This window comes from Primulina huaijiensis, chromosome 17, assembly GCF_012295235.1.
Source record: "Primulina huaijiensis isolate GDHJ02 chromosome 17, ASM1229523v2, whole genome shotgun sequence".
In the NCBI taxonomy this organism is placed as follows: domain Eukaryota; kingdom Viridiplantae; phylum Streptophyta; class Magnoliopsida; order Lamiales; family Gesneriaceae; genus Primulina; species Primulina huaijiensis.
This window is the reverse complement of record NC_133322.1, coordinates 247,563-265,108: the sequence shown is the minus strand read 5'-3', so window position 1 is coordinate 265,108 and position 17,546 is coordinate 247,563. Positions and strand designations below refer to the sequence as shown.

General features: G+C 32.7%; 1 protein-coding gene across 4 annotated transcripts in view; it reads left to right on the top strand.

Annotated features, from left to right (window-relative positions):
• Positions 1–7,390: 7,390 nt before the first annotated feature.
• Positions 7,391–17,546, top strand: part of LOC140962501 (uncharacterized) — a 43,310-nt gene continuing 33,154 nt past the window's right edge. The window contains exons 1-10 of one of the 4 annotated variants that reach the window (XR_012172558.1): positions 7,391–8,679; positions 9,001–10,913; positions 11,234–11,352; positions 11,525–11,672; positions 11,821–11,946; positions 12,406–12,519; positions 12,616–12,725; positions 13,023–13,121; positions 13,818–14,334; positions 15,356–15,435. Coding sequence is in view for 1 of the 4 variants with exons in the window: in XM_073421445.1 (XP_073277546.1) it covers positions 11,287–11,352; positions 12,406–12,533; positions 12,616–12,748; positions 13,023–13,121; positions 13,818–13,899; positions 15,356–15,360 (513 nt within the window). In the remaining 3 variants the exon portion in view is untranslated. Of the gene's footprint in view, positions 8,680–9,000; positions 11,353–11,524; positions 11,673–11,820; positions 11,947–12,405; positions 12,534–12,615; positions 12,749–13,022; positions 13,122–13,817; positions 14,335–15,355; positions 15,436–17,546 lie in introns of all 4 variants that reach the window. The other 3 variants (XR_012172559.1, XR_012172557.1, XM_073421445.1) reach the window with 3 other exon arrangements.

The following is a 17,546-nucleotide window of genomic DNA, read 5'->3' as shown; positions in this document are numbered from 1 at the left end:
TATATATATATATATATATATATACACACGATTTTGTTACCCTGCACACTGCACCGCCTACGTGGCAATGCATGATTGGTCCGCCATTTTTTTAAAAACAAAACAGAAAATTTTGTGTGGTTGTGGGCGTGCCACGTAGATATATATATATATTAATTTAATTGAAATTCTGATTAAACGAAACTTATTTTTTTACTAACCTATACATAATATATTTTATTTTATTTTACTTCAATTTTATTTTTCTATTATATCAAAATTTTATTAAGTGTCTTTTATTTATTTGAAAATAATTTTTTTATCAAATTAACTAATTTAAACAATTACTCAAATTAATTTGTTTTTTAGCCAAGACATAGCACGTATATTGCTCAAAAAGTCGGAGTTATTCAGAAATGTATATACTATACGTAGTTAAGGTATATATGTATAGAATATTTTCTAAATCGATTCTCTTTTTTCTTAATTCATCGAAGATAAAACATCTCAAAAATTATATAATGGATCCATTTAGGTACAATAATATCGTTTCTTGTTTTGAATTCTATGTATTAAAAAACGATTAACGGGTGATATACATAAATAGGCTCTACGCATACTCGAACCTAATATGGTTCTAATTCCGGATGACAGACTCGGGCTCATCTCCAAGTCCGAAAACTGGTCCACTAAAGCGGGCAGCTGAGGCGAGCAACCAAGACACTATGAGGAGTGCTAAGTGGATAGAGTTGTGCCAAAGTGTTAGGATGAGTACATTAAGGGGCTAGAGGTATGCATGCTAAGGAGTCAGGAGTTGGAGGGTTGGTTAAGTAGTTGAAATTCTGTCATGTGTAGCCAAGGGGGTGACAAGAGTAGAGATAAGCTGTGTGATGTGTGACATGTGTGGAAATGAGCTAGGAGGTGTGGTAGGGAGTGGAGGCGAGTTAGTGATGAGCTGAGGATGTGCTGAGGAGTGCTGGGTGAGCTAATAAGATTTCGTGGTATTGATGAGTTAGGGATGAGTTAAAATGTTTGGAGCATTAAAATCGGATTGGATTGACCGATTCGACTGAAAACCGATCACGAGCCTAGTCAAGACAAATCATATAAACCATTTTAGTGAACAAACCGGTTAAGAATCGGTCAGATCGACCACAAACCGGTGAAACAGTTAAAAATTGATCCGACCGATTCATCTTCTTGTAATTTTTTAAAATTCGATTATTTATTATATCCCTTCCAAAAAAATTTATTTTTGGTTATATATACACTTGATTATTTAGATTTTGAACTTTATTAAAAATATTTTTTTAGTAGTATTTGAACATATTTTGATTTTTTTAATGTCGATACATGAAATCATATTTGATGATATTTTTTTTGTTATTTAGATTTTAAACTTTGGAAATATTTTTTAATTATTAATATGCAAATTTAAAATATTGAGAATTTAAAATATATTATTTACTAAATTATATTGTTATTTATACAATAAAACATTGTTTCGGTCCAACCGACCAGTTGAACAACTTTTTAGGTAGACTAGTTCAATCACTTCTGTTTATGAAAACATTGTTTTGGAGCATGCTGATTTGTTATGGATGAGCCAAGGAGTGTGAAGTCTGCCAAAGAGTTGGAGATGAGCTAAGGAGTTGGCCAATGAAATTAACAAGGGTAGAGGCTCATCCCTAGCAGGCTCACCCTTAGCAGGTGAGATCCTAACTGATGTCTCTCCACATGGGCGAGCTCCTCTCTAAAATTACACTAAGAGGACGAGCTCCCGACGAAAGAGATGAGCTATTCGTCTATGGTCCCCACCTCATGCGTGTGATCTCTTCATTTTTCAAATAAATACTAGGTTTGAGTATTTCATTATTCCTTCTTTATAGATGTTTATTTCAACCTACTATGAGGATGTAACTCTTATGGTAAATCCAACGGTCACCATTGCATTAAAAAATATTTTTATGTGTGGTCAAATATGGTTCCCACGTGTTTGAATCAATAATGATAATTAGGTCTGTAGTGACAACAATACCCTCACTGTAGGATTTTATTAATTCATTATAAATATATTTTGGTGGCGCCTTAGCTGCCTTTTATATATATATATACACACACACACACACACACACACACACACACACACACTAGATAGGGCACCTCAATTCTTGAGGTGTCATACCCAAGTTTGTCGTCTAGCGTGCGAGTATTTATATGTTTTTTAAGAGTAACTAATGAGGCGTTTATATTTGTGTAGGTGTTATATAAAAATGTAATTTAAAAAGATGTAAGTATTATGAGTATAGTAATTTTTTATTTTTTTTATATTCGTGTTCATATTATTAGTATTTCAAATTGGCCATGTGCTCAACAAAGTAAAAAATATGGAGTTTACGAAAGTGATAATAATTAGAAAAAGATTGAGTTGGTGTTCAAGTTAAAGAAATTTAGTAACATGTCTCAAATTGAATACAAAGTATTTGATCACCCTTAAAATCTAATGAGGGATCGACTTTATAGATAAGTTATTTTAAATTCGAAAATAGAGTATTCATATTTAAATAAATGTGGTGTTTGTAAGGGTGTCATATCTAATGATATTTTTTACGTTAAAAATTGGTAACTTTAACGTAAATAATAGTTGTAATATATACTATTAAATAATCAATAAGAGCACTTAGAATCTTAGTGTAATCAAAGAAAATGAAAACTTGTTAATGATTAATATCGATAGGATTTCAGTAGGCATAACATTTGTTTTTTAGAATTCAACTGACGTATTTACGAAGTTTGTGTAACCTTGGGTTTCTAAGATATGTAGATATAAGACTTAATATACTTCATAGGGTAGTGAAATAGATGAATATAACGAGAGACTAATAAAAGAAATTAAATTAGATATAATACCTTTAATATTTTCGAATTAAATTTTATTTACCACAATGATGTTGACGACAACGAATATAATGCTATGAAATATAACATCAATGCTAATTTTATATTAATAGAAATAAAATAAGTTTATTTTCATAATATAAAAGAAAGTAAAACAGCTCGTGAGTTTTCTTATAAAATCCAAATAATTTTTTTATGGATATTGAGAGTAATGATGCATCATATAAAATAAATTGTCAATAATAATAATAGTAATAATGTAAAAAATTTTAAATTTATTAAAATTAATAATAATAATAAATAATAATATTACCAAAATTAGGGGTGGAGTCATGGACACTTTTTTTTAAAAACCAATATATCGTTTTAATTCAAAATTTGGATTTTTAAGAAATTTTTTTTATTCGGTTTCCTTTTGAATACTTTTATAAAAGATTGGTAAAAATCGAACAAAGAGAGTTTTGAATAATATTCAATATTTTCGGATTATTCAAAAGATTCAATTTAATTTTCATAAATAGTTAAAAGCATTAGAATTTTATTTTAAAAAATCAAATAAATAATGGTATTTAGAAACTTTGTTTTATTCGGTCTGTTCGATATTTTATAAATAGAAATTAAATCGAATAAGCCAATTTAAAGTTATGAAAACCAAGCATATATGACAAAATATATATTAAAGCAATTGAAATTTTATTTAAAAAACTCAAGATGGTTCCTTGAAATAAACATGTTGGGGTCTCCAATTTGTGAAAAAGAATGTTATTTTGGTAAAATTTATTTAAAATAACAAAAAAACCTACCCTTGATTTATGACACCCGAGCCAAAATCTACCCAAAAATATCGGGTTAGGATAGAGGTTTTTGGGGTTCAGGTTAGATCGGATTAGACACGAAATCTGACTAGAAAATAGTACTCGGCCGAGTTAGCCTGGGTTGACTCGAGATGGCACAATTTTTCTTTAAATTATTATTTTATATAGAATTAAGAAAGATTGACTATATTTTTTATATTGTATGTTTTAAAAAAAAATTGTATATTGATATCATAAATTTTGTCAATGTAATTTTTATTTTTTAAAATATCGATTTTTTAAACAATTGTTTATTTTGTGTAGTAAGTATACTTTGAATTTTTTTACTATTAGACTTTCATATTTAAATCATATATAGACGATATTTTTTATTATATGTTTAAATTAAAACATTATTATTATTATGTGTTTTGAATTTTTATTTAATTATTTTGTTAAAAAATCAAATCGGGTGGTTCGGTTGATCGTTCGAGTTGGTCGTTTTTTGGTTGAATCGAGTTTGGGTTGAGAAATTTAATGAGTAATTAATGAATATTTTCAATTTTTATCCAATATACAAGTAAGAAAATAATAATTAACATCCAAACTTCCCAAAATTCAATTTTATGTTATGTCAAATTCTTGTACGCACCAAATATTTTGTTTCAAAAAATAATCTCACAACGGTAAAACGGCCAAATAAATGGAAACGCTCCTTGCCGATACACACCAATTCCCAACCCCAATTTTGGCAAAAATCTATCATCCCTCTCCACTTCTCTCCCCCAAATTCTCGAAATTTCTGTAATAAATGGAAGAAATATAGTCGCAGATTTCCTGGGATTTGTGTTGTTGTACCTTTATTATAATGGCTCCTACACCAGCATCGAAGTCAGCAACACCGTCAAAATCAAACACACCCCCCACCACCAACTGAAGACCCCACAGTCGAAGAACCGCCTAAACTTTGCCAAAGAAATGAACCCCGCAGTCTCCGATAACCAGATGAGTTCATAGAAAGGATCCGGGATCACCCGGATATGAAGCCCAATAGTAATCCGCCGGCGCTACAAATCAACAGTGATGGAAAATCGCTGAGAGTGAAGACTGAAATTGGGTGCCGGAATTTCGCTTTCGGTGGAGTTTCTTCATCGGAAGAGTGCCCGAAGCAGCCTGGGATCATGTACGAGACCTTGAAGGATATTTTGAGCGAAGAAGGGATGAAACTGGAGAGAAATCAGGGGTTGGGAAATTTGTGCAAGTTACTATTGGAGAGATTTATAACAAGGAAACCTATGATCTTCTGTCGTCAGGAAATACTGGAGGAGGGTTGAGTCTTGGATGGCTTAAAGGTGGTTCTGCTTCAAGGGTAAAAAGTTTTATTTGTTTCTTTTGTTTCACTTATGGGATGTTTATAAAATTTCATTTAGTTGGCATGGCAAAAAATTCTGAAACTCTTTTCATGATTATTTTTCAACTCCTAGCAAGTATATCAAGAATCCTACTATTAAGCAGATCGTAATGAAATTTTAGGTGAGAATGGAAGTGATGGGAAATAAGGCAAAAAATGCAACCTTTATATGAGGCTGGAAAGATACTTAAAAAAGATCCAAAAAGTGGAGAAGAGAAGAATAGTTAAGAGTACAATGTGCAATTAAAGAAATTTTAGGTGAGAATGGAAGTGATGGGAAATAAGGCAAAAAATGCAACCTTTATATGAGGCTGGAAAGATACTTAAAAAAAATCCAAAAAGTGGAGAAGAATAGTTAAGAGTACAATGTGCAATTTAAGAAGTTCTTGAAGCCATTGCATAGTACTAATCTTATGAAAATCTTGTTTGATAATTACCTTATTTATATATCTTTTCAACTTTTTTACTGCACCCGGAAATTTTTCTACTTTTGTAAAGGCTTGGTTGAATTTCAACAAATCTTGTCATAATTATTTGGCTGTACTTAATGTAAAAGGAAAAATAGTTACATGAACATTAATATCTTTGTTTTTTTAATGGGTTGACAGCATAAAATGGGTTGATTTAGGTTGGTTTGTCAATAATTTTTCGGAATTGATGGCAGCCATACATTTTATGCTGTTAGAAATTATTTTCTATGTTTCTTAACTCAGCTTATAATATATGCATGAAAAATATTTAGTTGAATCTTTTTTTGGGGTTTTTTAAGAGTTTCTTGTAATAAAACTTATCAGAGTTTCTTGTATTGACATCAAATAAGATTCAAATTTTACGTGGCGGTTCTTTTTTTTATCAGTATCTGTCGAGTTAGAAAGTAATTGAAAAAGACATGAATTTTTCTAATCTTGGAGGTTATCTGACCTTTCTTTCAAACGAAGATAAGTGATTTTCATCTTCCTTATTTTAATCGTTTTGAAAATTGGCAGTGAAAGAAAGACATATAGTTAAACATCCTAAAACCAAGTCACCTAAACTTTGACGTGAGAACTTGATTTTTGCAAAATAGTTCTCCTAACATTTTCATCCCACGGGATTTTGTTATGCTAGAGGAACTATTTTGTTTGGCAAGATTCTCAACCAGTTAGTAATTTTATTAAGTAGTTTTATGAGCCATTTCTTTTTTTATTGGTATCATCAACTTGCGTCACTAACCTTATGTTTTAAATTTTGCAGTTGATCGGGAATCAAGCTTTTTGAGAGGCTTGGCATAGGGCTTGACGAAAAGTTACTTTCGAACTCCGATTGTTCTACGTGTAAAAATGAATAAATTGAGGCAGACACGAATTTTTCTAATCTTGGAGGTTATGTGACCTTTCTTCAAACGAAGATAAGTGATTTTCATCTTCCTTAATTTTATCGTTTCAAAATTGGTGGTGAAAGAAAGGTTGATAGTTAAACATCGTAAAACCAAGTCACCTAAACTTTGACGCGAGAACTTGATTTTTGCAAAATAGTTCTCCTAACATTTTCATCCCACGGGATTTTTTTATGTTAGAGGAACTATTTTGTTTGGCAAGATTCTCAACCAGTTAGTAATTTTATTAAGTAGTTTTACGAGCCAATGCTTTTTTTATTTGTATCATCAACTTGCGTCACTAACCTTATGTTTTAAATTTTGCAGTTGATCGGGAAATCAAGCTTTTTGAAAGGCTTGGCATAGGGCTTGACGAGAAGTTACTTTCGAAATCCGATTGTTCTAAGTGTAAAAATGAATAAATTGAGGCAGACACGAATTTTTCTAATCTTGGAGGTTATGTGACCTTTCTTTCAAACGAAGATAAGTGATTTTCATCTTCTTTATTTTAATCGTTTTGAAAATTTTCAGTGAAGGAAAGTCATATAGTTAAACATCGTAAAACCAAGTCACCTAAACTTTGACGTGAGAACTTGATTTTTGCAAAATAGTTCTCCTAACATTTTCATCCCAATGGATTTTTTTATGTTAGAGGAACTATTTTGTTTGGCAAGATTCTCAACGAGTCAGTAACTTTATTAAGTAGTTTTACGAGCAATTTCTTTTTTTATTGGTATCATCAACTTGCGTCACTAACCTTATGTTTTCAAATCAAGCTTTTTGAGAGGCTTGGCATAGGGCTTGACGAGAAGTTACTTTCGAACTCCGATTGTTCTACGTGTATAAATGAATAGATTGAGGCAGACACAAATTTTTCTAATCTTGGAGGTTATGTGACCTTTCTTTCAAACGAAGATAAGTGATTTTCATCTTCCTTATTTTTATCGTTTTGAAAATTGGCAGTGAAATAAATTCATATAGTTAAACATCCTAAAACCAAGTCACCTAAACTTTGACGTGAGAACTTGATTTTTGCAAAATAGTTCTCCTAACATTTTCATCCCACGGGATTTTTTTTATGCTAGAGGAACTATTTTGTTTGGCAAGATTCTCAACCAGTTAGTAATTTTATTAAGTAGTTTTACGAGCCATTTCTTTTTTTATTGGTATCATCAACTTGTGTCACTAACATTATGCTTTAAATTTTGCAGTTGATCGGAAAATCAAGCTTTTTGAGAGGCTTGGAATAGGGCTTGGCCAGAAGTTACTTTCGAACTCCGATTGTTCTACGTGTAATAATGAATAAATTGAGGCAGACGCAAATTTTTCAAATCTTGGAGGTTATGTGATCTTTCTTTCAAACGAAGATAAGTGATTTTCATCTTCCTTATTTTAATCGTTTTGAAAATTGGCAGTGAAAGAAAGACATATAGTTAAACGTCCTAAAACCAAGTCACCTAAACTTTGACGTGAGAACTTGATTTTTGCAAAATAGTTCTCCTAACATTTTCATCCCAATGGATTTTTTTATGTTAGAGGAACTATTTTGTTTGGCAAGATTCTCAACGAGTCAGTAACTTTATTAAGTAGTTTTACGAGCCATTCCTTTTTTTGTTGGTATCATCAACTTGCGTCACTAACCTTATGTTTTAAATTTTATAGTGGATCGGGAAATCAAGCTTTTTGAGAGGCTTGGCATAGGGCTTGACGAGAAGTTACTTTCGAACTCCGATTGTTCTACGTGTATAAATGAATAGATTGAGGCAGACACGAATTTTTCTAATCTTGGAAGTTATGTGACCTTTCTTTCAAACGAAGATAAGTGATTTTCATCTTCCTTATTTTTATCGTTTTGAAAATTGGCAGTGAAAGAAATTCATAGAGTTAAACATCCTAAAACCAAGTCACCTAAACTTTGACGTGAGAACTTGATTTTTGCAAAATAGTTCTCCTAACATTTTCATCCCACGGGATTTTTTTTATGCTAGAGGAACTATTTTGTTTGGCAAGATTCTCAACCAGTTAGTAATTTTATTAAGTAGTTTTACGAGCCATTTCTTTTTTTATTGGTATCATCAACTTGCGTCACTAACCTTATGTTTTAAATTTTATAGTGGATCGGGAAATCAAGCTTTTTGAGAGGCTTGGCATAGGGCTTGACGAGAAGTTACTTTCGAACTCCGATTGTTCTACGTGTATAAATGAATAGATTGAGGCAGACACGAATTTTTCTAATCTTGGAAGTTATGTGACCTTTCTTTCAAACGAAGATAAGTGATTTTCATCTTCCTTAATTTTATCGTTTCAAAATTGGTCGTGAAAGAAAGCTTGATAGTTAAACATCGTAGAACCAAGTCACCTAAACTTTGACGTGAGAACTTGATTTTTGCAAAATAGTTCTCTTAACATTTTCATCCCAAGGGATTTTTTTATGTTAGAGGAACTATTTTGTTCGACAAGATTCTCAACGAGTTAGTAATTTTATTAAGTAGTTTTACGAGCCATTTCTTTTTTTATTGGTATCATTAACTTGTGTCACTAACATTATGCTTTAAATTTTGCAGTTGATCGGGAAATCAAGCTTTTTGAGAGGCTTGGAATAGGGCTTGACCAGAAGTTACTTTCGAACTCCGATTGTTCTACCTGTAATAATGAATAAATTGAGGCAGACGCGAATTTTTCAAATCTTGAAGGTTATGTGACCTTTCTTTCAAACGAAGATAAGTGATTTTCATCTTCATTAATTTTATCGTTTCAAAATTGGTCGTGAAAGAAAGCTTGATAGTTAAACATCGTAGAACCAAGTCACCTAAACTTTGACGTGAGAACTTGATTTTTGCAAAATAGTTCTCGTAACATTTTCATCCCAAGGGATTTTTTTATGTTTGAGGAACTATTTTGTTCGACAAGATTCTCAACGAGTTAGTAATTTTATTAAGTAGTTTTACGAGCCATTTCTTTTTTTATTGGTATCATCAACTTGTATCGCTAACTTTATGTTTTAAATTTTGCAGTTGATCGGGAAATCAAGCTTTTTGAGAGGCTTGGCGTATGGCTTGACGAGAAGTTACTTTCGAACTCCGATTGTTCTACATGTAAAAATGAATAGATTGAGGCAGACACGAATTTTTCTAATCTTGGAGGTTATGTGACCTTTCTTTCAAACGAAGATAAGTGATTTTCATCTTCCTTATTTTAATCGTTTTGAAAATTGGCAGTGAAAGAAAGACATATAGTTAAACGTCCTAAAACCAAGTCACCTAAACTTTGGCGTGAGGACTTGATTTTTGCAAAATAGTTCTCCTAACATTTTCATCCCAATGGATTTTTTTATGTTAGAAGAACTATTTTGTTTGGCAAGATTCTCAACGAGTTAGTAACTTTATTAAGTAGTTTTACGAGCCATTCCTTTTTTTGTTGGCATCATCAACTTGCTTCACTAACCTTATGTTTTAAATTGTGTAGTGGATCGGGAAATCAAGCTTTTTGAGAGGCTTGTCATAGGGCTTGACGAGAAGTTACTTTCGAACTCCGATTGTTCTACGTGTAAAAATGAATAGATTGAGGCAGACACGAATTTTTCTAATCTTGGAGGTTATGTGACCTTTCTTGCAAACGAAGATAATTGATTTTCATCTTCCTTATTTTAATCGTTTTGAAAATTTTCAGTGAAGGAAAGTCATATAGTTAAACATCGTAAAACCAAGTCACCTAAACTTTGACGTGAGAACTTGATTTTTGCAAAATAGTTTTCCTAACATTTTCATCCCAATGGATTTTTTTATGTTAGAGGAACTATTTTGTTTGGCAAGATTCTCAACGAGTCAGTAACTTTATTAAGTAGTTTTACGAGCAATTTCTTTTTTTATTGGTATCATCAACTTGCGTCACTAACCTTATGTTTTCAAATCAAGCTTTTTGAGAGGCTTGGCATAGGGCTTGACGAGAAGTTACTTTCGAACTCCGATTGTTCTACGTGTATAAATGAATAGATTGAGGCAGACACAAATTTTTCTAATCTTGGAGGTTATGTGACCTTTCTTTCAAACGAAGATAAGTGATTTTCATCTTCCTTATTTTTATCGTTTTGAAAATTGGCATTGAAAGAAAGTCATATAGTTAAACATCCTAAAACCAAGTCACCTAAACTTTGACGTGAGAACTTGATTTTTGCAAAATATTTCTCCTAACATTTTCATCCCACGGGATTTTTTTTATGCTAGAGGATCTATTTTGTTTGGCAAGATTCTCAACCAGTTAGTAATTTTATTAAGTAGTTTTACGAGCCATTTCTTTTTTTATTTGTATCATCAACTTGCGTCACTAACCTTATGTTTTAAATTTTGCTGTTGACGGGAAATCAAGCTTTTTGAGAGGCTTGGCATAGGGGCTTGACGAGAAGTTACTTTCGAACTCCGATTGTTCTACGTGTAAAATGAATAGATTGAGGCATACACGAATTTTTCTAATCTTGGAGGTTATATGACCTTTCAAACGAAGATTAGTGATTTTCATCTTCCTTATTTTAATCGTTTTGAAAATTGGCAGTGAAAGAAGGTCATATAGTTAAACATCCTAAAACCAAGTCACCTAAACTTTGACGTGAGAACTTGATTTTTGCAAAATAGTTCTTGTAATATTTTCATCCCAAGGGATTTTTTTATGTTAGAGGAATTATTTTTTTTGGCAAGATTCTCAACGAGTTAGTAATTTTTTTAATTAATTTGTTTTAAAACTCATATTAAAGTATTTCAAATTATTTTTGGACTCATCCTTATGATTACTTTTGACATCCAGTATTTGCTTTGACGGTTCCACAAGGACCAAGAACGTGTGGTCGGTAATCTCGCATGATTTATGTTGGCAACCTTCCTGCTGATATTAGAGAATCGGAGGTTGAAGTCGTATTTTACAAGGTCTGATTAAACAATGTAGTTCTCCTTTACCTCTATGTTATTGGGTTTTGCAGACTTGTTTATGGGTGCAATTACTTTCTTGCTGTATTCTTTTGTTTCATCCATGTTTACTTTATCATTTTCATTATTCAAAGTCCTTTACGTAAAATTTTAAACTCTTTATGCTGTCCAGCTTGCAACCCCCCATGACGATCTCCCCACACTCACTTCTGGCTGTATTACCAGTTGTGGTGATTACTTTTTATGTTATGAAAGCTCAATCAGCCAGGCTAAGTGCAAGGGCCGAGTCTTGTTGTATCTTTGGCCTACGTAAATCCTCTGTGAGTTTTTAATAACTACATGTTGTACCTTTTCACTGCAAGGGATGAAAAAAATATACAGCCGCTGCTTTATTCTAGTCATTTGATCACTCTTCTATTTCTTTAAAAGTATCTAATCGACTGCATGAAATGTTTGTTGTCTTTTTAGTGTAGATGAGCAAGTGGCTAGAGACATATAATTAATAGATTTCATTGCTGAAATACAAGCTCGAATTTTCTCTGGAGAGTGCAAGTTGTTTCCTGCAGATGTGCAGATTCAATCTATATATCCATTGTAAGGAGTGATTATTTTCTGTCAATGCTGCTTTGAATTCCATAAATCTCTCTCGATAGGCTCATATTTTGGTATAGAATAAATATTATTTATGATAGACTTCTGGTTAAGTTGTCTTCCTGGAGCTTATTTATGATGTTCTGTTTTTACGACGCGTTATCATGTCATCAAGAGATTGCTTAGAATGTATTTTAATTTGGACAACACTGCCAATAGGTTTTGTTCTGTTATACTATCTGTTATTGACCTAGTTTAGTCTTCAATACCATATCTGGTGTCTCGTGGTGTCATAATGTGTTTCTTACGATGAAGCTTGATTATTATTTACAATTTAAATTTTTATGGACTTCTCTCAAAGAGAGCATCTATATACAGAAAATATCTCATGAATTATCGCTGCTTGTGTTAATGTGAAAAACGATTTTCTATTCACTTAATAAAGATTCATTTATTTTCCAGATATATCTGATTTGGAAAAACGGCTATTTGATCAATCAAATCGACTTCTGGACCCTTCAAGAGATGGTTGATTATTTGGCCTCGAATGTTGCCTCATACTTTTTCACTACCTTGGTTTGTCATACAAAGTTACAAATTTCAACTACCTTAACAATTGTCATTGGATGCATCGTTATGATCGGTTGTCATTTATTATCTTAAATTTTCTAGCATCCATACAATCCTGATGAAGATTACACTGAAGCCGAATCAAATTTACGGAAACATCTGGAGTCTTTTCTTGAAACTGCGAGATCCTTTAATACACAATTTACACCAAGGTTCATTCTCAGTTTTCTCCAAGGTTTATCATATAACTCAGATTATATGATTCTTGAACTGATTTACATATTTGAGGTGAAATTAATGTCCCTTGACAATGTTTCCTATCAAAAAAAAAAATGTCCCTTGACAAGTTAATGACCCAGAAAAAACTTACTTTCAGCTTGTCGTTTGTGTCTGACATTAAACGATTGAGATGAAGAAAAATACAAAATCACAAATACATTCAATTCAGTTCTACGTTATGTAAACATTGTTAAAGTTTCAGCTTGTCGTTTTTACCACTCCGTATGCAGGAAATATGTCCCTGGATTGACATGATGGAGGTACCACAACTTCACAGGTTTGGACCAGCTGCAAATAGATTTTTGGAAGCATATAAGATGCTTCTGAAGGTGCGGCGACTTTAATTTCAATCTATGGAGTAACTCAATGGTTATTGCTGGCATGCTTTTGGGCTTTTGATGCGTTTTTAACAAATGTAAACTTTCACTGCTTTCCTCATGCTCTGGTTGAAGAGAGAATGGCTGTTCTTAATATCTCTACAGTTTGAATGACTTACTTCATTCGTATTAGTTCTATTTATCCAAATACTAAAACATCAGAATGCACTTTGTGAGATTTTTTAAACATATCTCTAGCCTGGAAAAAAATGCTCAGAATCATCCAATATATACTTTTGCTTTACAAGCATAGCTGAAACTCGTCCATTTTGAATAGCTTAAAACTTGCACCTAAGCTCTCATAGTTCATAATTTATGTTTATTTTCTATTCTCTGGTCTTAACTTGGAGCCGTGTATTAAATTATTTGTTTGTTGAATTCGCACTTGACATCATTGCTTTGTTGTTACCTATTCTCCTCCTGCAATATAGTAACATATTGGACATTGAATTAAGATTCCGTCTCATCCTCCTTGTTTTTGCTTTGTGGAAGTAGCTTTCACATGGATACATTTTAGTTTTAAATTATATAATAAATTTTTTACCATTGTATGAATAGATGCATGATTCAAGCGTAACATGTGCTCTCATGCTATCATGTATTTATTTATTTTTGTTATCTGACATATTTTATCTTATCTATGTTTAGTTTGAGAATTTTCTCGATGTAGAAGATGCTATCAGGGGAAGAGATGGTTCGTACTTTGCTGAAGTTTATCGCGACGGTGAAGGTGTTGCATTCATCTTTGTTATTTTATATTTTATAAAGCTCTTTGCTTCTGTGTTTTTTTTATAGATCATCACAAGTCATATAAATTTTTTTTTATCATTAATATTTTTCTTTCTTCAATCTATGATTTGGATGTTTCATGAACAAAAAATTGAACATTTGGTCATGAATGAAGGTCAAGTTTTTCACATTTGTTGTCTGAATCAGTCTTGAACTTTTTCGGGCTCTGAAACCTTCTATTCAAAAAGGAACTTGTGTCCTGGTAATTATTCTAATTATGAGGACTTGAAATACTCTGTCAGTAAATGGTAGAGACATTTGTTGTAGAGTTGCTTATGCTTTTTGTGTTTGCCATTTGAGAATATCTAAGGCATTCGACCAATCACATTCGGATGATATTGAGTTCAGAAATCTTTGGACTAGAACTTATATCCAGGTATGTCTTTATTCAATCTATCATTCCCATCTCTTGGTTTTTTGTTTTTATACCTTTGGTTTTTTCTTTTGTTTTAAATTTTTTTGTCTGACCCTCAAAATTAATTTATCACCACCTCTTGGTTCTCAATTGCAAACTTTCTTCGATTTTAAAGTAAAACATATGCGAATAAACAAATTCTTCTATATATTTGCTCTTAGAGAATATGCCGGTGTTCTAAATGGCAGTCGAGGCGGCCGCCTAGGCGGTCCTCTTGGTTCTCAATTGCAAACTTGCTTCGATTTTAAAGTAAAACATATGCGAATAAACAAATTCTTCTATATATTTGCTCTTAGAGAATATGCCAGTGTTCTAAATGGCGGTCGAGGCGGCTGTGCCTAGGCGGTAGGCGGCCCTCGACCACACCGCCTATGCATGAGGCGGGTGTTTTAGGCGGCCCAAGCTATACGGCGTTGGGGAGGCGGGTCGAGGCGGCGAGCAGGCGGGCGAGGCAAGCAATCAAGATTTTTAAGTTGTAGTCAACAATTTTAAAAATCTAGTCAACAATTTAAAAACCTAGTCAAAGTAAAATAATTTTAAATATCAAAACCCTAGCACACCTCACTTTCTTTATTTTATTTTTGGTTTTCACTCTCAAGTCTCAACCACCTCACTTTCTTTATTTTATTTTTTATTTTTTGGTAAAAGTAATTATATTACTTTGTTAGCATAACAGCATTAATATGATGATGAATCTTTATTTGCACATTATATATATGATATTATATTGTATTAAGCTTCTTTGTGCTTATTTGTGATTATATTGCATGATTATATATGATTATCTATAAAAAATTACTTAAAAAAAAATTCAACCGCCTAGGCACTGCCTGGGCACGGGACCGGCCGCCTCCCGCCATTTACAACCTTGGAATATGGTGAACCAAAATTTCTTTGATGTCTTTGTAAATTCGATAATGCTAAAAGCCATGAGCTCTAATTTTTTATTTGGGCGTGTGCTTGGATTTACCATTGACTTTAGGTTAATGAATACGAGGGTAGTCCAGCAAGAAGCTGAAGTAGAAGTCTCATTAGAAGAAGAGACCCCAAGAGGAAGAGAAGGTAATCCTCCTGTCATGTATTATCTTATTTTGAACTTAGTGCATTTTAACTGAACCAGGCACTGGGACTTTTTTGTATGCATATCAATGGAGAAATCTGCTTCAAGATCACTGTTAAGATAAAATTTGGATTTAAGTTTTGGTGATTACAAACTAAACTGATCTGATAAGACTAAATTGCTGGACACTGATCATCAACGGGATCAATCTGATCTGATACAGAGTACTGAATAGATGAATACTTAACTGAACTGATCTGATCTGATGAAGAAAGCTAATCAGATAAGCAATCACTTAAGTAAACTGATCTGAATTAAAATTGGTCTGATAAGCTCAAAGAATAGAATGGTACATATCTGATCTTCCACATCAGTCAAGGATAAATCGAGCTAAATCTGTAAGTCAGTAAAGGCTGATCGAACTGATCTAAAAACATTATGTACGTACAACAGACATATATCTCAGAGTTTAATTTGAATTCAATCAACAAAGGACCTACATTTTGGCTCCGTAACAAAATTAAAAGATTTGTTGGTTACCATATATAGATAGTGTCTAAGGGAATTTATTTGCTCAGTATTATATTTGGATAGACGAGAAGAACATGTGGCATTCTCTTATGAGTTATCGGGCATCCAGTACATCTATGAGTACCGTTCAAATTTATTAATGTTGGAGCTATTATCTATGAAAAAGGATGCATCATAAATGTTGAAGACAACTGAAACTCTGAAATTCTGAATATTAACGAAAATTTTCCGAATTTTTATCAGCATATCTCAAAGTTCTATCTTCATGCTGATCTGCACACATTAAAGTTTACCAGATTGATTTAGAATCAATTTGTGCACTTGTTTTATTCTCACCGATCCTTCATGTACCTGAGCTGAATTGTATTGAGAAAGCTTGTAACTGTCATAAATCTTATTTCTGAACAACTTGAAGTTGTGCAGTTGCTTGGAGTTTCAGCTCAAAGTGTTATTGAACCGAGCTGAAGTGGGTTTTGTACAAGGGTTGTGCTAATAAAATCTTCAAGTGAAATTATTTTGGAAACAGAAGAAGGGGAGACGTAGAAGCTTTGTGTTCGAACTTCCATAAACAAATTCTCGATTATCTTTATTATCGGTTATTTACTTATTGTTTTGTATATTAAGTTCAGTTTGTGTATCGAGCTGCTTCCACTCTTAAAATCTTTTTAGTTGCTCAAAGCACTTAGTCAGACCGGAAAAGTAACTCGAGCTGCTAACACAACTCAGTTTGAAAAATCTGCTATATTTGTTAAAGAGTTTATTCACCCATCTCTAAGCTCATTTTTCGATCCTAACTAGTGGTACAAAGCGAGATCATGAGTTCGAGTCTCCCAAGAAGTATATTTCTACAATTCTTGGAGGGGAAATGTTGTGTTAAGCGTGTATGAGTGAGAGTGGTATTGGGATAAGAGACCTCATAGGAAGTTCTCGTGCGTCAAGATATTGATGTTGCACCGCTTGATCTGGTTGGCCAGGTGGATCGTTAAAGAGTGACGAAAGATCTTAACCTGTAATTTTGGGCTAAACATGCATGAGGGAAGCTAGATCTTAACTGGGTGCACTCTGCGGTGCCACGAGTATAAGAAAATAGAGTTGCGCCTTGGCTAACAGCTATAGCTTTTGGCCTAGTAGTAAACGCTTGATGATAACCACTAGTGTCAGATAGTGTTTTTCCGATCTCTAAACTATTATATACATCCATGGCATCCTTTAACAGAATTCCTATGTTTTCTACAGAAGAATACAATGATTGAAAAATTCAGAAGCAAGCACATTTGTCAGCCTAAGATGATGACATGTGGTATGTCATAACTTATGGTCCCATGAAGATCATGAAGGCCAACACTCTTGTAGCTATATCAGACGGAGCTCCACAAATGGTTGATAACCGGGAATAAAGTGTATTGCCGAAGATAAGAAGAAGGCTGAAAGGAATATCTTATTCCTTAATTATTTTCCTTTATTGATAATATTGAAATATAGTAATTTAGAGTTTTAACTTTCTAAACTAATAAGATTTGAATTATCCCTAGATATTATATGACCTGTGAAAAGAGTTTGTCATAAAAAAAACTCTTGTTTT